At 41.2% G+C, this 24,339-nt stretch overlaps 2 protein-coding genes across 2 annotated transcripts in view; one reads left to right on the top strand and one right to left on the bottom strand.

The window, feature by feature from the left end:
* Positions 1–3,492, top strand: part of itga3b (integrin, alpha 3b) — a 36,866-nt gene extending 33,374 nt beyond the window's left edge. Inside the window, exons 22-26 of the mRNA XM_060863960.1 lie at positions 500–613; positions 726–824; positions 920–1,045; positions 1,878–2,041; positions 2,538–3,492. Of these exons, the coding sequence (XP_060719943.1) occupies positions 500–613; positions 726–824; positions 920–1,045; positions 1,878–1,988 (450 nt within the window). The 3' untranslated portion in view covers positions 1,989–2,041; positions 2,538–3,492. The remainder of the gene's footprint in view (positions 1–499; positions 614–725; positions 825–919; positions 1,046–1,877; positions 2,042–2,537) is intronic.
* A 520-nt stretch (positions 3,493–4,012) lies between these two features.
* ace (angiotensin I converting enzyme (peptidyl-dipeptidase A) 1) lies at positions 4,013–22,908 on the bottom strand. The gene is made up of 25 exons (XM_060863959.1): positions 22,456–22,908; positions 18,512–18,682; positions 18,237–18,324; positions 17,558–17,701; positions 17,246–17,437; positions 17,069–17,166; positions 16,695–16,864; positions 15,897–16,120; positions 15,659–15,803; positions 15,448–15,546; positions 15,006–15,128; positions 14,697–14,908; positions 13,603–13,742; positions 13,360–13,518; positions 13,073–13,160; positions 12,512–12,655; positions 12,216–12,407; positions 11,539–11,636; positions 11,127–11,296; positions 10,815–11,038; positions 8,005–8,149; positions 7,776–7,874; positions 6,191–6,313; positions 5,870–6,057; positions 4,013–4,491 (listed from the first exon to the last, which is right to left on the bottom strand). The coding sequence occupies exons 1-25, from the start codon at positions 22,663–22,665 to the stop codon at positions 4,289–4,291; spliced, it is 3,849 nt and encodes a 1,282-aa protein (XP_060719942.1). The 5' UTR covers positions 22,666–22,908; the 3' UTR covers positions 4,013–4,288.
* Positions 22,909–24,339: the final 1,431 nt, after the last annotated feature.

Genomic DNA, 24,339 nt, shown 5'->3' with positions numbered 1-24,339 from the left:
TATACTACACTGTAAGCCATTATACTACTCTGTAAGCCATTACACTACACTGTAAGCCATTACACTACACTGTAAGCCATTACACTACACTGTAAGCTATTACACCACACTGTAAGCTATTACACCACACTGTAAGCCATTATACTACACTGTAAGCCATTATACTACTCTGTAAGCCATTACACTACACTGTAAGCCATTACACTACACTGTAAGCTATTACACCACACTGTAAGCCATTACACTACACTGTAAGCCATTACACTACACTGTAAGCTATTACACCACACTGTAAGCCATTATACTACACTGTAAGCCATTATACTACACTGTAAGCCATTACACTACCCTGTAAGCCATTACACCACACTGTAAGCTATTACACTACCCTGTAAGCTATTACACCACACTGTAAGCTATTACACTACCCTGTAAGCCATTACACCACTGGCCCAGAATGGATCACTAAGGGTTTAATCAGTGTTCCTTATGAATAAAGGACTGTGCGGTGCAGACGGCTCGCTGCGAGACCTTCTCGTGCCCGCTGAGGAACATGTCCACTGCAGCCTCACTCACCGTCAGAGCTCGTGTGTGGAACAGCACCATGCTGGAGGTGAATGTTCCGAGTGGGCAGGTTTTCAGCTGAACACACTGCTCTTTCTCTTTTATACTTAACGTGGAGCCACTGCATGCTGTAATCCACTAATGGGTTTGTTGTCCTTCAGGATTTCGCCAACACTTTTCGGGTGATCGTGAAAGGGAACGTCACGCTGAGGCTGGAGACCGACAAACCCACCATCAAGATGAAAACTGAAAATCGAGAGGTCAGGCATTCATTTGATCATTTGTATCACATGTTTCAGATGTATTTTAAAATATCTCATCAAATTCACAATTATTCTCATCATCTTCTCTACAGTTTGTGGTGAACATTGATCCTGTTCCAGGAGAAGAAACCCCATATAATGTTCCATTATGGATATACATCATCGCAGGCATAGCAGGAATTATTTTATTAGGCATCATCAGCCTCATCTTATGGAAGGTACAGAAATCATATTTCAATTTAGCTGGATTTCTCTGTGAAATGTTTTTGTGGGCTCTGCGATGGGTTGGCACTCCATCCAGGGTGTATCCTGCCTTGATGGCCGATGACACCTGAGATAGGCACAGGCTCCCCGTGACACGAGGTAGTTCGGATAAGCGGTAGAAGATGAATGAATGAATGAATGTTTTTGTGGTCCGTATGAGCAAAACAGAAGTAATAATGGTGACATGGAAGTTTTGTAGCACACTTTGCTCCAAAAGTCAGACACTTTTTTACTTTTTTGGATAGAGAGAATTCAATTCTCCCAGTGGAAACACCAACTCACTGAACATCGCAAGATGTGTTTACGTCACCAAATGTGTTTACTAAATCCAAATTTCTTCATCTTGTTGACTTCAGGGATCTGAGTTCACTGAAACCCTCCGTGTTTACTTGGTAGCAGCGTTGGCAGCTGTGAGTAACGGTGGTGTGACTACAGGCACAAAAACTACCATCACTCGAGCACTCTGCAGTGTTATGAATCCTTCCTGTGTTACTCATCAATGAATGGATTCGATTCAGCCAAGTTCAATGAAGTTAAAGCATCTGATGGATGTTTAACGTCAATGAATCATTTCTCTGACAGTTTGCGTAACATACAATGCATAACATTATGTACTTTATACTATAATATTTGCTTTTCCATTGCTGTTATTGGCTTGTGGTTTGAATTGCGAGAAACTTTAGCAGCAGCAAATCTGCCACACCGTTAATGTGTCTGTTAGAAAAAAGAAATCGGTTATTAATCAAACCTCGATCCATCATCATCACGTCCCGCCCTTTTCTGCAGTGTGGTTTCTTTAAACGGGCCAGTCGGAGAGAGATGTACGAAGCCAAAGCCCAAAAAGCCGAAATGAAGATCCAGCCATCGGAGACCAAGAGGCTGACTGAGGACTACTGAGACCGTACAGGGGCCTCCATTGGCCCCCTGGTGTCCTCTGTTGGTGCCCCTCGGTAATACAGCCATTGTGGAATCAACTCTTTTCCTATTTCACAATTCTGATCTTTTCACTTGTTCCCTGCACTGACTGCTGCTTGCTTTTCTTGGATCCGAGGACTTGCTTTCTTTATTTTATTCTTTTTTACCTTAAATCATTTGCCTGCTGATAAAACGATAAGTTTTCCTTGAACTTGCATTAAAACTCTTTTTTTTTGTTTTTGTTTTTATGATCATGACCTGGTGTTTAGCTGAGCTTGTTTGGACCCGGTAGCATTTTTCAGCTAATGAAACTTTTTTTTTTCTACACAAAGATTCCAATTACTTACAAACGAAGCATGGAAAATAACCCACTGTACCGTATCTCTCTCTGACTGAAGCTTCCTGCTTGTTTCTCCCTTTTCAATTCCAGTTCGCTCCACATCTTGGCAATGAGTCACATATTTCATGTCTTGTGTAATATCTCTCTCTCTCTCTCTCTCTCTCTCTCTCTCTCTCTCTCTCTCTTCACAGTGTGGGTTCTTTAAAAGAGCTGTCTACTACAAGGTGATGCCAAAGTATCACGGAGTGAAAATACGCAAGGAGGAGAGGTACAAGTTGAGCAGGGCTTTTCAGCCTGAGCACAAGCTCAACAAAAAACTCTGGGTCACCAACTGGACAGAAGTGCACAAATATTACTACTGAACTTGGAAATCATCCACTCGGGTTTGCTGGTCCAAAGGAATGCAGTAGCTGGAGGTTTCCTTTACTATATGAACGAGACTCTGGGGCTTTGTCTTCGTAGGCCAACATTTACACGTTTAAGAATTGAGTACTGGGTGAAGTGTTGTTGTCTTTATTGTGTTGTTGTTGACTGGTGTGGTACTCAGAATACTCAATACTCTCAGTATTGCAGAACATTTTTGGAATATAACGGATATATTTTCTGTATCGTGGTTGATTTTGTAATATGGTATTTTTTTAGTTTAGGCATTTTTTTTATTGTGTTTGTAAATGCACAATGTTCCAAGAAGACTCTCACACTCCCATTGACCCTGTGACACACAGAAGATTTCTTCTGACTTTAAACTATGAATGATGGGATTTATTTTTTAATTTTATAGCCAGTATGAAATAAATTTTATCGCTTTTTTTCCGCCGATAGAAAAGACACTATGACACTGCCTGGTAACAAGGTACACAGCGAATTTTAGCACAAGGAAGATTTCCACACATCACTGAACAGATATTTATTTAATATGTGCCTATAACGATACGATACGAGTCGATACACTGGAGAATATAATGTTGCTTTGTAGTGAATTATTTGCTTCTTGTTCCAGTTCCAGCTGGTTTAAAGTTTTTTCTCACACTGGCATTAGTTCCTGCTGTAGCACTAGAAAAGGTGATTCAGTCTTTCATAAACGAGTCAGAAACTGCTTGTGGTTCTTCTTTTATACGCTCCAGATATTAAAATGTTTTGTACATAGTTATTTGTCATTATTATTACTTCTAAGTGAATTAGACTGATATGTCCTTCATATGTCCTATATATCATATGTCCTTGTGTGTGTGTGACGTGACATACGGCTGAGTAAGGTGACCCATACTCAGAATTCGTTCTCTGCATCCCATCCAAAGTGCACACACACACAGCAGTGAACACACACCGTGAACACACACCCGGAGCAGTGGGCAGCCCGGGGAGCAGTTGGGGGGAGTTCGGTGCCTTGCTCAAGGGCACCTCAGTCGTGGCCGGCCCGAGACTCGAACACACAAACTTAGGGTTAGGAGTCAAACTCTCTAACCTTTAGGCCACGACTTCCCCCACTAGGCCACGACTTCTCTGTGTGTGTGTGTGTGTGTGTGTGTATGTATGTGTGTGTGTGCTTAGTAATAGCCTGGAATCCCAACTGAGGTGTTTTACAGCCTTACATCCTAGTGCTCTAGAATAAAGTGCTTAATAAAACGAATGACAGATGAATGAACGATGAACAAGAGCAAACAAATTGGAATATATATTTATTATAAATGTATTTAACAATAAAATTATTCTAAAAATCCATAGACAGTTTGGCTTTAACAAACAAATAATTGAAACCCCACCCAACATATTTTTTATACAAATAAATTACAACACATAGACTTTTTTTTTTTGCATAGTCAAATTAATTTGACCCAAAAAAAAACAATTATTAATAAATATACAAGAATTTTGGGGGTTTTGTTTGAAGGGAAATAAAAACATCTACACGGGACATTTAGCCTACTTTAGATTTAGATTTCTATTTAAGCTCCATTTGAGAGATGGACTTGTTGTGCAAGCGTCTGGATTTCCGGTATTTGTAGGCCAAGAAGGCTGTGGAGACCAGGAGAACGAGCCCGAGAACAAGGAGAACCCACTGTCCAGCTACAGCTGCAGCTTCATCCACACTCATGCCTAAGAAATCCACAGAAGGGGTGTGTTCCTCCACGACTGCAGGTGATACTGGACACAAGACACAGGAGAGACATGACGTGGACCAGTTTAATGCTCATGTTCAAGAATGTCTCACTGATCACTATGGTATCTTCTGATTCTACAGGTTTACCCTGGATCAAATGTATTAACAGCCACATTTCTATAATATTCATGTCAGCCATAACATTAAAACCACTGACTGGTGAAGTGAATATCGTTGGTTACGGTGGCGGCTGATAAGGGGTGGGATTATATTACAGTAGGTAGTATGTGAAGAGTCAGTCCTTGAAGAGTATGTGAAGAGTCAGTTCTGTTGGAAGCAGATAAAATAGGCAAGCGTAAGGATCTGAGTGACTTGTGATGGCTAGACGACTGGGTCGGAGCATCTCCAAAACAGCAGGACTTATGGAGTGTTTCAGGGATGAAGTGGTTGATACATAGGAGGGTCCAAGAAGAGACAACCGGTGAACCAGTGACAGAGTCACGGGCACCTATGGCTCACTGATGTACGTGGGGACAGAAGACTAACCCCCGCTTATGAATTCCTGAAAAAGTTCATACTGGTTATCGGCTGTCAGAACACATCTGCAGACGTGGGTGCGTCAGGGTGCATGTGCATTGCGTACCTGTGGACGAGATGGCACTAGGAAGAATGTTGATACAGTGGGTCCGGAATTCATGTGGATGTTACGTTGGCATGTACCACCTACCTGAACATTGATGCATAACAACTAAACCCTTAAATGGTATATGGTATATGGTATACTCCCTAATATCGGTGTCCTCTTTTAGCAGGATAATGCTCCATGCTACACTTTTAAAAACATTCAGGAACCATTTGAGGAACATGACAATGGTGTTAACTTGGCCTCCAGATCTCAATCCGATCGAGCATCTCTGGGACGTGCTAGATAAACTAATTCTGGTGAAATTTGATCTGCTGCTAAGGTCTTGGTGCCAGATACCACCACATTCACCAAAGCATAACTTCACAGGTCTTGTGAGTCCCTTGATGGTTCAGAGCTGTTTTGGTGGCACAAAGGAGTCTAATTGATATATTAGTCAGGTGGTTTTAATGTTATGGTTGATGCGTGTTTATTGCAATAAAAAGTTGTGTTGCTGGTGTGCGTGTGTGTAATAGTAATGTACAAGAAAATAAGGAATATCACAGCCAATAAAATCACCTTGTATCTCAAGATTTATTTCAGATCAAAGTAAGCTGAGCAGAATTAATCTGCATGAATAAAGTATTCTGATCTTTAAAAATAATTTTTATATGATTCAAAGACTAGATGCAATCAAAATGACAATCACAACTCGAGTGTTGGTCCAGATTGGGTATATTTTTGGTTGATTTTGACCCACACATGCAGAAGGATTTAGCAAACTCAGCTTTTACACATACACGTGGTTGGCGTCCAGCTGTAGTCCGGCCAGCCGAGGATGTCTTGGTTCTTCTTATTCTCCTGCTCAAGCCAGGTGATGAGGGGTTTAAAGTACTCCATCAGAGGCTGTGCAGACATTATGGGCTCACCAGTGATCATGGCCATCGCCTCGGGCCAGGGCTTACTGAACCCCAGCTTCATCACGTCTCTAAAAAGAACGAGAATCGTTACAAACCTGCATGGTGCGTTAATTTTACAGTTCTGAAGGTACAGCTGTATTAAGCTGTTATCCACCATGGGATAAATCTATAAGACGTATAAGATGTGTTTGTATGACTGACCCCAGGAGTTTTCCTGCTTCTTTGGACTTGTAGATGTCACAGTTGTGGAGCGGTCCAGTGTGACCTGCAGCTTTACAAAGAGCCTGATGGAACTGGAACTGGATCACAAAGCTGACGAAGTATCTGTCGCAGAAAAGCACAATGATTGTTTAGAACGAATAAAACAATTTGAAAGGACACAAAAAAACAGGATCACTGTAAATTTATAGCATTTGGTATCCACTCTTATAAATACCGTACTTAAACAACTGAAGTTTAAGGGCCTTGCTAAGGGGCCCAAAGTAGGAAGCTTGGTGGTCATGAGACTTGAACTCCTAACCTTCCAAGCAGCAGCCCAGGGACTTAACCACTAAGCTGCCACTATATCAACAACACTAATAAACTGTAACAGTGCTGAACATTCCCAATATGCATGAAGAAGAAGGGGCATAGAAGCCTTTATTATCACCACATATACATTACAGCACAGTGGAATTCTTTTCTTCACATACCCCAACTGAGGAGGTTGGGGTCAGAGTGCAGGGGCTGCTATGATACAGCACCCCTGTAGCAGGGAGGGTTGAGGGCCTTGCTCAAGGGCCCAGCAGTGGCAGCTTGGCTGTGCTGGGCCTTGAACCCCGATCCTCCGATCAACAACCCAGAGCCACCACTGCTCCAATGTAGATGATGAACATCTACATGCAATTTAAATATAATTCACTTCAGACTTTTGGTGATTTGGAACGGCTCAATGTCTCTAATGAATGTGGTGGTCTACTGTTCAGAAGGTTGCGAGTTCAAATACTGGGTCCACCAACCTATGACTGCTAAGCCCATGAGCAAAGCCCTTAACCTTCAACTGCTCAGTTATATAAAAATGAGATATGAGATATGAGATATGAGATATGAGAGTCTACCCAGTGGCACAAATATAAATGTAGCATGGTACTTAATTTCTCTCATATGGTTGTTCCACAGTATCTGATGTTTCAGAAGGTGTGGATTAATTTTGTATGGCAGCAACTCAGACAGTTTATATTTCGATTAATGCATTCATTCTAATCAGCACCTCACGATATAGTGATCAGCAAAAATTCACAAACACAAATTTCCCACCATATTTGGAGGAACTTGAAAATTATCTGCAAGTTTGTTCTGATGTTTGAAACTAAGTATTTTTGGATGCAACAATCACAGACTGGATTAATCCATGATGAACACTTGTGAAATAAATCTCCAGTCTTCAGAAGAGAAGACTGCTGATAACAGGCTGGTTAAGGCTTTAACTCCAAATGTGTTAAACAATTCTGATGTCATTCTTTAATGAATAAATACATGATTGTTAATGTTGGAAAGTTGCTGTGGTATAAAAGGACTTATCACAGTATGGTAAGTTTCATATCACATCCCATGTTTTTTTCCTTACTGATATTTTGAAGGGATTTTATATGACCATTTGATCACATCAGCTATCAAACCAGAGATTATTTTATATCCCTGTAAGACCAAAGGACACATCAGGGCCAATAGCACATCCATTGCTACCTAGCAAACAAATGATGATGATAATCATGTTGGTTAATCATGAAACCATTACAGTATGTACCTGATGTAGGGCACATTGGCTGGGATGTGGAACTTTGCTCCAGGGTCGAAGTCTTCCTCTGTGCGGGTAACAGGTGGGCACAAGCCCTGGTACTTCAGCCTGAGAGATAAAATTGCAAAATGATAGCAGTTAACATAACACATCCTGAACAGCATGTTGATTAGTCAGTGTAGAGTAAACCACGTCCCTAAGAGACTGATAAAACCAGTTCCCCGTGTCCCAGTCTCACCTGAGATTCCACCACTCTTTGTTGTACTCGTCACTCGATATCCTGCCATCAAACACCTTCCACCTCCACTGGTCCATCAGGTAGCCGAACGGCAGGAAGGCGATTTTATCCAGGGCGATGCTCATCAGGAAGTTTATGGTGCTCTCTGTGCATAGATTAACACCGGATATGATTTGCAGTTCAAATCTAACTTGCTGTCTTGTAAAGTCTAATTAACAATACGTATCAGTAAGGGTAATATTTTTTAGATGAGAACCAGTGTTGTATAAAGTACTAGAAAGCAATACTTGAGTAAAAGTACAAGTATCGTACTAGAAAAAGACTTTGGTAGAAGTGAAAGTTACCTTTTAGAATATTACTCAAGTAAAAGTCTTAAAGTATCTGATATATACTGTACTTAAGTATCAAAAGTAATTTTCTGATATTTAATGTACTTAAGTATTTGAAGTAAAAGTAAAAAGTAAAAGTTCAGTGATTTTCAGTAGGCATAAGAGGCACTTCATCCGGTAGGAAGAATCTTTCCTTCCAATGTACAGAAACATTTCTTGCAAATGGGGTGGCCAAGGCAACTTTAGGGGGTCCACAGACTTATGACACAAATTACCCTAACAAGGAGCATGGATGAATCCCATAATTGCTCATTAGAGGTAGAATATCTCTCCCATAATCTATTTTATAATCTGTAATATATTATGTTCTAATTTTATCTTGTGTATGTCACACATAAATCAACAACTAATTACATTTTTATGTAAAGCCTAAACTGATGAAACCATCAATAACAAGCTAAACTTAAATTCTAAACTGGACATGTGACTGACTAACTGACTGCCTGGTGGGTTCTCAAACCTGTTGGTGGTTCTTGTAAAGTCTGACTACTAGCATCAAGCAGGAAGCTGCTCTGGGGTACTGTGGGGATGTGGGGGCTGGGCTGGGGGCTGGGCTGGGGGCTGGGGGCTGGGCTGGGGGCTGTTTGTACCTGATCTCTATGTGTTTGCTTCTTTAAAAAGAAGTCTGATATCTCTGCCTTTCTTTTCATTTTTTTATTGACCCTATATAAAAATATGACACATGGAAATACATTTAAGCATCAAATACAAATTTTTTTTTTAATTAAAAAACTCAACTTTAACTACAAATCCCACTATAATAAATGCACTTTAATCACCTTTATGATAGCTAACAGGCTTTCTGCAATTGCAGTAATCTTTTGAGTATCATTACCAGATACATAGTTTAATAACAACATTAAACACTGACAGCTGTAAAACTAGTTATCTCATATTAGCTAAACAGTTAAAGACTTACACACAGACACTGCACTATATACGTGTATAACTAGCACAAATGTCAACGTCATGTATATTATGGCTAAACTGGGTAACGAACCGATCTCTCTTGTCTAATTAATCTGTTAATAGCATCTAACGTCAATTTATATAGCGACTTAACTTTCGAAATATTTTTCTGGAAAACTAAATCCTGATGTTTAATCTTAAAACTTACTGAAATGTGATGTTTTAGTATTAGACTGTTACAGTATTCTACCTCTCAACTCTTTCTTGTCATTGATTGATGGATTTGAAATGTCAAAACCAGAATAACAGTGCACAAGATAATAAGGCTTGGTGCGTTTAGATACCGAGCGTGTTTCTGAGGCTTGACCAAACGCCGCGACCAAACGTCAAGCGAAGACTTCTTTTGATAGGTGAAATGAGATGTCAATCATCACCAAACTTCCAATGCTATCAAATAAAAATTCGGGGTGGCACCTGGGGTGGCCAATCAGATGTCAGGGGTGTTCAGAGCCACCCCGGACACCCCTCTGGCTCCGCCACTGCTCCTTTGACAACATTACGCTGAAACAGAGCATGCGGAGCGTAATGCAATCTAGGAGCAGTGATTCGCCAAACCTCCCTTATTGCAATCACACACATTTCTTCTGATTTTATTTTGCAGTAACAAGTAACGAAGATGCTTAAAAAAAGTAAAGTACAGATACATGAAATTTCTACTTAAGTACAGTAACAAAGTATTTGTACTCTGTTACATTACAACACTGATGAGAACACAGGGCTGGTCCTTGGTTTAGTGTCAGGTCAACTCCTGAATCCTCTAACAAGCCTGTTTTTAGGGACACAGCACAGCCTACAACCAGGACAAAACACCCAAGGATCATGTCACATGATTTCTAATCACACTCACCTGTACACAAATGGAACAGGGGGCATAGAAGCCACATATACATTACAGCACAGTGGAATTCTTTTCTTCACATATCCTGACTGAGGAGGTTGGGGTCGGAGTACAGGGGAAGCTATGATACAGTGCCCCTGGAGCAGGGAGGGTTGAGGGCCTTGCTCAAGGGCCCAGCAGTGGCAGCTTGGCAGTGCTGGGGCTTGAACCCCGATCCTCCAATCAACAACTCAAAGCCTTAACCAGTTGAGCCACCACTGCCCCACCACCCTCTATAAAAAAGCCTCAGAAACACGCTCAGTATCTAAACGAACTAAGCCTTATTATCTTGTGCAATGTTATTCTGGTTTTGACTCTCATTTGGATTTTGTCCTACTATAAATGTTTGCTGATCATCTAACCTTCTACATCTCATGCCATCTAGAACATGCAATCAGTACAGAATCGATATGCTGTTAAAATCCAGATGTGCTCCATGGATAAGCAGTCTATAACGTTACTGTATTGGTTATCTCTCTGACCCAGTTGGACCTTTCAGTCCATGGATGAAAATCAGTCAGGTTTAGACACAGGTTCTTTGCTAAGTCAAGATGCTATGTCTCCAAAGAGCTTACGCTGGTTATCCTCGACTTTGTTGAGCAGGCCGATGGTGTGCAGGTGTTTGGGTGTGGACACAGACAGCGCCAGCACATCTCCAATGGCCTCATGGAATCCCGGGTTAGCGCCATCACGGAACGAGATGGGCTGATCCTTGTACTGCAGGAAATACTGCACGTGGCCCATTTCGTGATGCACCGTAATCAGGTCATCCATGTTCACCACTGTGCATTGCTTAATCCTGGAAAGAGTCGCATCAGATAAGCATTCTAAACATTAGCATTAGCAAACGTTCCCTCCGTTCCATTTCCCTCTGAGCTCAGGCATACCTGAAATCTTTACGATTGTAGAAGTCCCAGGCTGAGGCATGACACACCACTTCACGGTCTGCAGGTTTCATCAGCATCGACTTGTTCCAGAATTCCTGAGGCATAGCTTCCAGGCCCACTGAAGTAAAGAAGCTGTCAGACTCCTGGAACATCTTCAAAGCGTCCCAGCCCTAAGAAAATCAAAAATGAAGCGCTGCTTATCAGGTCAGATATCTCTGAGAATTAACCATCATTTAAAGATAATTGTTGATCCAACAGACCATCAACTGCTTAATACCTTAATACTGTAGGTCACACCCTGGGAGCTTTAATCACTTCACTTCTTTATTTCTCTTATGGGTTAAACCAAGCTCACCAAAAATCTCTAATACAGATGCAGCTTGAATAAGAAGTCAAGAAAAAGCTTCATCACCTTTTCTATCATGGCTTGTGTGACGTCCACCTGAGAGGCATCAGGATACGGGTTCACCAAGTCCATGATTCCTGACCAGGTCTGAGCCCACATGTTTCCTGAAAAAAGATTGAAAGACAAAACCTAGTCTTAGATTACAAATATAGTTGTTCACTGGTCAGAGTCTGCCTGTGAAGCGCCGAGGTACACCACTGGGTTTCCAATTCCAATGTCACTCAGCCATGTGGAAGCACTGTTTGTGTGTGTGAGAAAGAGACTCCATGCAAACTCACACATGCACATAGCTGTGTACTCACTCTCTCACTCACTCCCACACACACACACGTTGTCACGCTTGACGGTTTTTGAAAGCACATTAAATCCTGCCGACTTTTTTGGAGTTGCCGCAGCAGCAGAATATTAATGCGCATATTCATAGGAAATATGGAATACATATTCAGGCTCAGCTTCAAGTCCGATTATGGTGGATCTCTTCACAGAGCTCTGTCTAAAGCAAGCCTTTCTGTAGATCCTGTTTCGTTGACCAGTAATTACAGCATTTTATTGCCAAAGGCTGTACAGATTTCTAGAATAGTATGCTATATGTGAATAGTATGCTATAACAGATATGCTAAAATAGTTCTCCGTCGTTACTAATGCTGAGATCCGATACATTCGTTTTTACGGGTAACTCGTACCTAGTAAATGTGCAGGAATCGGCCCTTTCAGATTGATGCGTTCCTTTCCATACTTTTTGAAGAGCGCTCTCCGTACGTACGCATGGAGGTTGAGATAGAGCGGCTGAAGCTCTTTCCACAGTGCCTCCAGGTCCTGTTCGAAGGTTGGCGTTTCATACAAAGAACGCCAGAAAGCACCATTGTCGGCATGACCTGGTGATGAATTAAGGAGTTTTTGTTTATTTCTAGCCTTAATAAAAAGCAAAGTACATTTTCTGGTTATTTACTATTCATAGCCTTCAGTCTGAGCCATTTACCGTTACTCCTGGCAGCTATGTTGGCAAGCTCGACATATCTCTTGTAGCTTTGGCGCAGTTCTCTTCCTGAAGCATTTCGCCAGCCTTGCCAAGCAAACAGCAGCCTGTCGTAGTCCCTTGACTCAGCCATGATCTGATTTAGGTCTGAAAGAAAAACGTCCAACCATCAGACCGACAGACTGTTTTTTGTTTTTTGTACCAATTCAAAGGCAATTTCTCATTTATTACTTTTTTTAGTAAAGTTGTGTGTAAATGTTTGTGCAAGGCATATTTTGATTACAAAGCGCAAAACACATTCCTGACGCTGCCCAAAAAAGTCCTTATAAGGTCATGCTCACAGAGGGCTCGTAAGACAAAACGACAATTCATGTGAGAGAAAAGAAAAGGCAGGAAGACGTGAATAAAAAGTGGAATTTATTTTGAATAAATTTATCAGTGTAGCAGCGAGTGAAAAAAAAGTTTTATTTTCATCAACACTAAAATTTCTTTGTGGATAAATCCGTTCATATCCAGCTTGATAAACCAGGCCTAGTCCAAATCCCAAATACAGAAAACACTCACCTGGATCTAGAGGTAGACAGTTACCATTATCTTCACAGACTTTAGCTACACTGTACGTGGTCTCCATGGAGGCCAGCAAGTCATTGTACTATAAAGACAGAGAGGAGAAAATATTAGGATTGGTCTTGATATAACGTATATTAAGTGAAAGACCTGAAACTCTTCTTTCTTCCTAGACTACAAACACATTCTCAAATGCAGTTTTTACTCCTAAACCCTTCCGTCTCTCTCTCTCTCTCTCTCTCTCTCTCTCTCTCTCTCTCTCTGTCCCTCTCTCTCTCTCGTACCTCTATCAGTTGGGCATCAGGAAGTGCAGCTCTCTCCAGATCACTGAGCTTCTTCAGGATCCTCTTCACAGAGGCGTCCTGGAAATCAGTAGTGTCGTATTTGCGGGCCTCCATTCCGTAGGTCTTCGTGTGATTGGCCATGTCCAGGTTCTTCTGCAGCTGATTAGCATAAAACAACAAATATGTATAAGAATATGAACTAGATGCAGTGAAGCACTGTACAGTATAGTGATGGGAACTCACCATAACCTGCTTGTTTTTTTCATTGATATCGGTGTTGTAGGCCCACGAAGCCTCTGTGTAAGCGTTCCACACTTCCTCTGCTGTGGAGTTGTATTCAGCCAGGAACAGTTTTGCCTGTTCCTCATCGGTTATTTTGTCAGCTGGGAATAAAGAACGTGGCATCGCGTTAAATTACATTGCGTTCCAATTTTTTACAGTGTTGTAGTGGGTTCACTAATCAGGATGCTCAAGATAAGATTACTACATGTATGAGAATTAGATTTCTAACCATTCACTAGGTTCAAATGAATCAAAAGATTCAAAACGTTAAAACGATTCACGTCTGTGTTCTCAAAGCTTCACCTTCAGGATCTACAGGGACTTTTAGAGTTAATAAAGAGTCTCAAAGATGACTGACAAAAGGTGTATAACAAGACAGGATATAAAATATACTACAATTTTAATAAATTTCATATATGGTCTTCATCTTATCGGCTATAGGCTACAGAGCAACACAGTGTTTTGTCTCTGAGACCTAAAAATGTGTCATAAAATACCTCTCATACCGTTTCTCCTATTCACACTGGAACTAACATAAGCTCAAGAGGCTAACATGTTAACCATATGCTAACACTATGAAAACAAAGACACACACACAAATAACACACACACTCTGCTGCTGTAAGACAGCCTTTCTTGGCTGATTCAATCCAGGTTAATGAAATCAGTGTGAACAGTGGGACGTTCATAGCTGCAGATACGAGACCACTCGGTTTGGAGGAGGAAACAGGATTTAAAAAGAAAGTTCTGCAAAGTGAACCTGCAGGACTTCTGACACACCCACTAGGGTTGCCAGTTTTATGGTTTCTACACCAGGTTACACATGGTTCGAAGAAGAAGAAGAAGAAGAAGAAACTCCCTTTCCAATTTTCAACCCCCTTGGGCTAGTTTGAGAAGGTTTTGTGCAGTTTTAAAGATTTAGTTTAAGTGGATGTTTGGTTTAAAAAAGAAAGTCTATCTAGAAAATAGACAATTCTACCAAACACTGAATTGTATTGAATTTTCATTTAATGTATCGTCATCACTCCACCCTGATAGTTACACTTAGAGCTTACCAATGTCTTCTGGGTAACCTAGTGGAACAGGTGGCATCCAGTCAAAGTCGGGCCAGCCGAGTGTTTCGCCTGACTTCTTGTTCTGTTCTTCCAACCAGGTAGTGATGGGATTAAAATACTCCATGAGGGCGCTGGCATCCATTTTGTTTGTGCCCAAACTCTCCTGCAGCACCTCAGTCCAGTTCTTTGAGGAACCAGCCTGCATGATTTTCCTTTAGAGCCAAGGCAAAGCAAACACTTAAAAAACTGTAATTGAACTTAATTTAACTTCCTGAGATATTCAAACAGGAATTCTGGATTAATACATACGCTAAAACATCCCCGGACTTGACTGATCTATAGATGTCACACTTATACAGCGGTCCAGTGTGTCCAGCTTCCTGGCAAAGCTTCTTATGAAATTGGAACTGCAGGATGAAGCTCACAAAGTACCTAAAAGACACAAATTTAGACCATATATCCACTTATCTGTCTCTCTTGTATCAGCCATGAAGTGATCAGGTCTAATTTCAGAGAAATAAAGATGCAGTAGACCAGAGATGTCCAGTTTTATTCGGAGAGGCCCGATGTGGGTGTAGGCTTTTATCCCAACCAAGCAGAAGCTAAACCTGATAGTCTATTTAAAGCCAAGATCAACTTGAATCAGGTGAGGATAGGATATGCTCGGATAGGTTTAGCTAGCTGGCTGATGGACATTAGTGTGCACAAATAAAGAGTGAAATCTTCATTGAAAACTAGATGATCATCTCACCTGATGTATGGAGTATTTCCTGGAATATGATATTTTGCCCCAGCGTCAAAATATTCGTCTGACCGTCTTACTGGTGGACAGACACCTTGGTATTTTTTTCTATGAAATACAGACATGAGATTTGTGAGAACATTTACAGATAGAGAGCATCTATACTGTATAACGTAGATATTATCTACATCATCTGTGGGCTTTGCTGCAATTAACATACCTGAGGTACCACCACTCTGAATTGTAGCGTTCAGGTGGTGTTTGTCCACTGAACACACCCCAGCGCCACTGATCAATGAGATATCCGAAAGGAAGGAAGGCGATCTTCTCTAACGCCATCTTTAACAGGTAATTGATGTCGGTTTCTGGAAAATACCAAAGTAGTCATTAATTATATTTATCCATTTCAATACGTTATTGCGTTTTGTAGATTATTTCTAAAGGCCTTCCATAATTACCATAGTCATCAGTTAGAGTGTCAAGCAGGCCAATAGTGTGCAGATGTTTGGGTGTCGATACAGACAGGGACAGCACATCTCCAATGGCCTCATGGAAGCCAGGGTTGGCTCCTCGCCTAAAGCTGACCGGCTGGTCTTTGTATTGTAAGTAATACTCTACATGACCCATCTCATGGTGCACAGTAAAGAGCTGCTCCATGGTCACGGTTGTACACTGTTTAATCCTGCCAGGGATAAAGATGGAACCACTAGGATGAAGTATAACTTATCATAGAATTGCTAAAAATTGCTTTTCACACTGATCTTAACTCTTTTGTTTGTTGCTCTAAATGCTGGTTTTAACCCCAAATAGAGGACGTTTCACACTGAAGCAAAGTTAAAACGCTGAACATCACATGCCAAAAGTTTGTGCCATTGCAAGAGGAAAAATGGGAGACAGAAAAATTAGAGGAAGTCATATATCAATGAATGCCTGGTCAACTACATGCCAGTACCTGCACGGGTGCAGAACAACATAACTGTCCCTTTTTATTGTCACTGAAATAAAAGTATGAGACCGCAGTTTCTTGCTGGATTTATCCAATCATATTGGTTAAGCCAGGGTTTAGGAATGTACAGTACAGTGTGAAAAGCCAGGATTCACTGCTACCAAGGGTTCACAATAACCCAGAGGTAACTATTTCAGTTGTGAAAAGCCCCGATAAAACATTTGCAGCTCCTATGAAAATATTTTGGTTGTTTTTTATTTTGTGAAATGAGACATATTTGATAATGAGACAATTATCAAATACTGCTCACCTAAAGTCCTCTCGGTTGTAAAAGTCCCACGCAGAGGCATGGCATACCACCTCTCGGTCAGCAGGCTTCTCCAGCATGGACCTTTCCCAGAACATGTCAGTCATCGGCAATAGATGAAGAGAGGTAAAGAACTCTTCAGCCACTCTAAACATGTGGGTGGCATTGTAGCCCTGTGAAAAGAAAATTCATTTGTCAATGCCCTTTCTTCATTCTCCAGTAATCTCTTCGTGTATACCAACCCTTCTCTTGGATTTGGGATTTCCTGCCAGGCTTAGTGAAAACTGTAGCCTAACTTGCATGATCTAGCTTATCATTTGACGCCCTGGATGGAGGACAGATGTCTCCTGGACGTTTAATGTAGATTACTAACTTACTTGTGCAACCATGTTGTTAGTCACGTCCACGTTGGGCTTGTTAGGGAAAGGGATCATCAGGTCATAGATGTTGTTCCAGCTTTGTGCCCACATATTTCCTAAAGAACCCAACACATACAAGCTATTTCAGTATAGTTCTTCCTGTACAGAGCAAGTTCTGATACTGTAGAAACTGACCAAGCAGATGGGCCGGGATGGGGCCTTTGAGATTGATGTACTTGGGGCCATAGTAGTTATACAGCTTTCGACGTACAAAGGCATGCAAGTTCAGGTAGAGAGGCTGCAGCTGCTTGAACAGGCTTTCCAAGTCCTCCTTGAAGGTTGGAGAATCGTACCAGGAACGCCATTCAGCTCCAGTGTCGGCAAAGCCTGGAGACACATGAACGAATGAACATTTCGTCTCGTCCAGGATCTTTCTTCTAACATTCTTTTTTTGTCAAACATTCAATTTCCTCCTTGCTTTCTCTGTATGATAAATGAGATGCTCACCATCCATAACGGAGGCCTTGTTGCTCAGATCAACAAATTCAGGGTAAAGGGGTTTGAGTGGTAGTCCAGAGTTGTTGTGCCAGCCTTCCCAGGCGTAGAGTAGCTGCTTGTAACTTCGTGACTTGGCCAAAGTTTTTGTCAGTTCTAAAAGTAAACCATGAATTAAAACACGTGCAAGAAATGACGTTCTGTGGAATCTTATTATTTATATTGAAGGATATGAAACTATTATTATTATTTACAAAACAGTATTAAATCTCTATTTTTCTGCATTTTGCACCGAAAGGAAAGGAATACAAAGCCAAAGGTTGGTGTCATCTAGATATTTTTATACTTGAATGAAGATGTCCTGTAAACATGATTATTTATCATGCGTCTATGTTAAAATTAGCCTCTTGCCCCTTAACTAAGGAAATGGGTTGTTTGGGTTTGGGCTGATTTTGTGCTAATCCACTGAAATGTTATGAAAGAGTCAAGCATTACACTTCTTCCTCTGTGTGTGTGTGTGTGTGTGTGTGTGTGTGTGTGTGTGTGTGTGTGTGTGTTACTGTACATGCCACTTAACTTTGCTCTCATTTCTCAATTATCTCTCAGAGAGATAACATCAAAAGAACTAACATGGGATACTGAACATTGCAAAAATCTAATGTGGTTTACTAAAAAGGAGGCATTTACTCACCAGGCTCTAAAGACCAGCACTCTCCTGGTTTGGGACATACCTTTGCGGTGGAATAGATGTTGCCCATCTGACTCAGAATTAAATTGTACTAAAAAAGAAATAAAAATCACTTTCTTTAGAACTGGATGGAAGTGCAATAACACTTGTCCTGAGTTTTAAGCCCAAATTTGAAACGACAAAAACTGTGATATGCAAACGATATATAGCATGACTTATCTGTGTGTTATGTTATTCAGACCAATCTCTTGTTAGCACTAGTTTTCGCACAGACTAACCCGCTCTCGCTCGGTGGCAGGGAGGTTGGCGGGTCCCAGGACATTAATCTTCTTGATAAGGGTCTTCAGTGTCGGATCAGTAAAGGTGTCCATGAGTGTTTCAGGGAAAGTGTCCTTAGCCAGCTTTCCCCATGCTTCTGTGAAACTTTGCTTCTCCAGATTTGCCAGTACCTGTGTAAAACATCAGAGAAAAGTGGTACCAAAAAAAGGTTTTACAGCAGTTTCAGCTGATGAATGAACCAACAAAAAGGAAATTAGTATCAGTTCCTGTTGTGGAACTCATCCTCGTCTGAATTACCCTGAATTGCCTTCATACACTGTTACATACAACTTGGTGTAAAATGAAACCCGGCCACTCGTCCTAAGCTGGCGAGTCTGATCCTGTGTTTGTGTCTGCTTTGATTTGTTCATTTATGTCTCAGAGTGTAAGTTAAGAACTGTATCCGGTGGATCAGTTTAACCTAACATAAGCTAAGCTAACCACCCACGATATTTCCATTTTTGTATTGAAAGAGACAAAACAGTCTAAGCTTATTTTTATCCTACTGAATGAGCTGAATAGTAAGAGCATTTAGCTTTTGATAGAAAGACAGAGAACCAAGATAATGGATGTTTAATACTCAAGGGAATCATTTCATTTACACTGCCAGGAATATTGTTATTGCTAAGAGTCTGTAATCTGAAGTGCTTAGATTTTCTAAGCACTTATGAACCTCCAATATCAAATTCATGACAAAAAAGGCTAGACAAATATTTACAGGAGATCACGATCGGACATTTAGAAAGTTAATAGCATACACGCAAAACCAGGATTGTTACATCCTGTTGTGATTTGTGTGAGCGCCCCTGGACTCCCTCTCCTCTTAATTTAACTGAGGAAGAAGCTTTATCTTTATCCTGCACTGAGGCAGCACCACTCATAGGTCACCACTCCCGTCACCATCTTTGACCAAAGACGACCGCAGATCTTTGAAATCTTGGTTATCTCGTGTATCTCCACCACTGATTAACAAGAGGAAAGAAAATGACAGTCTGTAAACATTAACTCTGGCCTCGCTTTGACATTTCCACACTCACAGAACCATCACAGGTTCATGCCATGTATTTCCTTTGACCTGAACTGGGAATAATAAGCATGGGCATATTTTCTTTTATTGTTACTTGACCACATGAAAATGGTATGCGAAAAGAAAACCGGTTAGAAACTCAAAGCAACTTCAGAAAAGCACGAGAAGGGAAATTATTTGAGTCTGTTTTACTAATAAAGTTCAGTTTACCATAAAAGACCTCATTGATATCTGTTAACACTGGTAATACATTTCACCCATTTGCGTCCTTCTCACATTTACTACTATTAGACAATTTCTAATTCTTTTCATGTTTGCCTCTCAATGTTAGACAAATAATTATTCTCCTTCTCTACTGAAAGTTGATACCTGATGAGTCAGGATGTGATATTTCAGCTTGTGCCGGTTTTCACTCTGTTGTTTCACAGCATCAGCACTTTAAAGGGTGGTGTCTCTCTTTCATTGAAATTTTTTTAGAGACTAATTAAATATCATCACGAGTGTGTACAGCAGGCACTGCTCTTTGATCCAGTCCACTGTTTGACCCCAAGTGGTCATTTAGCTATTTGCCTGATCTGTTGTGCTGGATCATTTTACAGCATTTAGCAGACACACTTATCCAGAGTGACTTACATTTTTTTTCAGTTTATAAACCTGAACAATTAAATGGTTAAGGGCCTTGCTCAGGGGCCCTGCAGTGGCAACTTGGTGGACCTGGTATTCGAACCAATGACCTTCCAATCAGTAGTCTAACACCTTAACCACTGAGCTACCACCTCCCTACATCATGTTGATTGGTTGGTTGTTTAGATTGTATGCTAATTGTATGCTAATAAAGAGATGAACAACTTTCTAGCAGATACTTGACTTATTCGTTTAAAATCCCACCACCTGCTCCACTAAACACATCAGCTGTAAATAGAACTTTTTACAAAGTGCATTAATTGAGTGGTTATTGAAAACAGATCCATCCATTTCTAAAACATTTATCCTACACAGGCTCACAGGGAGCCTACAGTCTCTCCCAGGGTTCTAGAGGCACAAAGCAAGATAAACCCTGGATGGAGTGCCAAACCATTACAGGCCACAATCACACACACACTACAGAAAATCTTCAAACCCTCAAGCTCAGAGGTGTGAGGAAAAGCAATAAGCCACCTTTTGCCCATCTGAAGAACTGATGATATTATGAAAATCAAGAAAACACAAGTTATGTTGTGAAAAACTGAGCAAAAAAAATCCAGCACAGAGGATCATATCACCTAACTAATAGTTAACCTGTACATTATAACTCGAGTACTAAATTTTCTAAGTGATGTAGAAAAAGAAAACCATGTCACAACCTATATGATTGACCAATGACTTGCTAATATTTTGCCAACAGGATGCCATGTTTCTCTGAATTTATGACGAACCACTAGCTCACCATACAGTATGTAATTATCTTATTTAAGCTACAACAGAGGTTGCATAGTACTTCGCACTCACAACAGCAGTGTTGGGGGTTCGAATTCCCACCTCCAGCCTGTGTGTTTGGAGTTTTGCATGTTCTTCCTTTGCTTCATGGATTTCCTCTGGGAACTCCAGTTTCTTCCCCTAGTCTAAAGACATCAATTGTAAGCTGACTGGTATCTCTAAATTGTATAGTGTGCAGGAATATGCATGATTGTGCCCTGAAATGGGTTGGTATCCTGTAAAGGATGTTCCCCGCCTTGTACCCCAAGACCCCTGGTATATAGGATCAAGGTTCCCTGTGACCCTGTGTAGGATAAACACAACAGAAAATGGATGGATGGATGGATGGATGGAGGGACTTCCCTTTATCCAAGTCAGTTAGGTTTCTGGGCCATAAAAACATGTGACTGGGCAGTCTGATGGGTTACCTAATATATTAATGATTTGTCAAATCCTGTTGTATTATCCTGCCTAATCGGACTACAAATACATCTCACTTCAAGATACGAGATGGTTAGGAATGAACTTCTGTGTTCTTTTCTTTTGGTATGTAACCATTGGGCTTTGTTGCTTTTACATGACTGTGTTTCTTTGGTATGAATTCAGCCCCACGCCTCTGCTCAGGACAAAGGCGCTTTGATCACCTCATCCGATCTTTCCAAAACAATAGACATCACACCAGGCAAGCCACAGGTTAGGCTCAGTGCACCGCATGCCTCTCTTTGGTTTGGTTCTTGGTTCTAAATTTCAGCTCTCTGGAGTGCCCTGTCAAGTTCTAAGCTGAGGGTCTGGGGTCAGAGTGTGGTCACACCTGTTGGGCGTAACAGGGTTGGGAAAGGTGTGTGGAAAGTGAGGAAAATTTGCAAGGCTCACTGTGTGTGTGTGCGTGTGTGTGTGTGTATGTGTGCTCACTCTTTAAGGAAAGTAGGAAAGCATAATCCTCTGAATCCACATCAATGTCCTGATGATGAGAAGCACATCTTTACTTTCCTGGCATCTATATCACTATCACAGTTACAGCAAGCATTCTGTCATATGCTGATAGCATTACATATTGAAAATCTGTTTCTCGAATTTCATTTCCTCTCCTTTCCTGACAGCCTACAGAAGACATTTAGCTTGCTCATTGCTTATGTTCCATGTTCTGGTTAAGTTAATTATAGGTCGTTGTGATGTGTTGTGATAAAAATACCACCATAAAGAAACCATAAATGTGTGTCATTTTATTGCCACCAATTACATCAGGACTGCCATCTGGACGACTCTGGCTATAGTGGCTTGCAAATGTCGTTCATAAAGCAGCAGTCATGTCATCTCATAATGTAAGCTTTTGAGGACACTTTTAAACCCAGACACATGTGACACATAACTTCTAACAACAACCACAATGACAGAGCATCTGACATGCACCATGACTCATACCTGTTGCTGGGAATTGTAGTCTGTCAGATTGGTGTTGTACTTCCAGTTCGCCTCTGTGCTATAGGAGAACACTTGTTCAGCAGTCGAGTTGTAATCACTCAGAAACCGAGCGGCCTCGGCCTCTGTGGACTCGTACTTCCCAGGCTGCCACTCAGGTCTCAGAGCCCCCTGGGCTCCGACTAGGGACAGCAGCAATAAGGCCCAGAGCATTGTGGGTTCCACGGAGTGGAAAAAGTGCCGAGAAACTCCAAGCAAGATTAAAAGCTAAAAATAAACCTGGTTGCTGTGTGGAGACCTCTGCAGAAGTGTGTCTAGGTGCGCACACCTCTGGATGGTCCTTTCAAGTGGGTTTTGTTTCTATCTCTCCCTCTGTTTCTCTCTCTCACCTCTCTCTATCTTTTCCTCTTCCCCCTTTCCCCTGCCCGTCTATCAGTAATTCAGGCTCAGAACGCTCACAGCCGGCGCCTTTTAAGTGGAGTTTAACCCAGCCCACACTCTCTAGCTGCCTTCCCCTCACAAGCTGATGGGAAAGGGTTCAATCCTTCCTTTCACACCCCCTCCTTCCTCTCCCTTCTCTCCTTCTCTCCATTTCTCCCAAATGCCCACCTTCCTACTATCAAAGCCTGTTCTCTCTCTCTCTCTCTCTCTCTCTCTCTCTCTCTCCTTACACCTACCTGTCTATCCCTTCTGTTTGTGCTGGATAAAAAACGATAATGGAACCCTTCTGAGCCTAAAAGCCCTCACTACAGCAGCTGCTATTGACGATAATGGTGTCACAGGCAGAAGATGAGCTGTGTGCTCTGTGCACTCTTTCCTCAATCACAGCACTCAGGAGCTGTCAAACGGCTCATGCTCGCACAGCTTAAAATGGAAGAGGGGAAAGAGTATGGAATGTGGATTGGAAAGTAGAAAAAAAAATAGAATGTTTTAAAGAGTGATAAAGATAAGGAGATTAGGAGGGCATTGTGTGATTTCTCGGGCAATTTTTCCTCTCTCAATGCCATTTGGGGAGAGAAAGCCTTATCAGCTATCTACACACATTAGCTAAGAACTATTATCTATTTCCTACAAAAACAGCATCTTCATTTTTTTGCAAAGCTGCTGGCAAGAAATGTCTGAGTAAGTGCAACTAAATCATTCATGTTGAAGGTTCCAGTCAACTTAAGCAGAAAGAAAAAATCCAAAGGTCTTCTTCGTAACGCATTTATAATCCTTGCCCCCGCTGTCAAGTATTTAGTGTTGAAAGAATAGAGTCAAAAAGAGAGCAGTGTCTTCAGTGTACCCTAAAATTTGCAAGATTATTTCTGCCCAGCTAAAGATGATGCAGTGGAAATGAAATAAACGTTAAAGAGATCGATAGTCCAATACTTCTTAGCATGCTCTGTATTTGCAAAGCCACAGGAAGCATAACAACTGGCTGTCAATTACCGAAAACTGTCTGTCTCTCAGCAACAAAGTGGTGTGAGCTTGCAGGCAATAGAGCGAAATAAATTACAGCGAAGAATGAAAGACCACAATGGAAATGAGATTCATTGTATTGGGTTATATTGGCTTTGTGATAACAGAGAAATTGCAATTATTGCAACTGCAATGAAGAATGTAATGAGACTGAAAGCAATTTCTTCCCAGCGCTGGGTAATGTTGGGGAAAAAAGGGGGAAAAAAATGTTATACAATCATGGCAGTTGTGCCAAAAACCAAACCCCTGAGCCCTGTACTCGAGTCACAACCAGAGTTTTTGGAACGCAGTCCATACCCTGTATAGGGGATTGCCATAATTATGGCCAGTTCACTGTTATCCGTGAGAAATCACCGTCAATCCTCAAGAAAATTACGTGAGGTTTCTTTTTTTTCCTCTTTGGACACTGAAGTGCTTATTCAGTGT

This window comes from Tachysurus vachellii, chromosome 2 (genome assembly GCF_030014155.1).
Source record: "Tachysurus vachellii isolate PV-2020 chromosome 2, HZAU_Pvac_v1, whole genome shotgun sequence".
NCBI lineage: Eukaryota > Metazoa > Chordata > Actinopteri > Siluriformes > Bagridae > Tachysurus > Tachysurus vachellii.
This window is presented reverse-complemented; position numbering and strand designations above follow the sequence as displayed.

Coding starts and splice junctions, on each gene's coding strand:
- ace (XM_060863959.1), bottom strand. CDS start 22,665: ATGCTCTGGGCCTTATTGCTGCTGTCCCTAGTCGGAGCCCAGGGGGCT. Junction 13,743..14,696: donor AGGTTACCCAGAAGACATTG/GTAAGCTCTAAG, acceptor CTTTATTCCCAG/CTGACAAAATAACCGATGAG. Junction 6,314..7,775: donor GCCAATGTGCCCTACATCAG/GTACATACTGTA, acceptor TTTCTGCGACAG/ATACTTCGTCAGCTTTGTGA.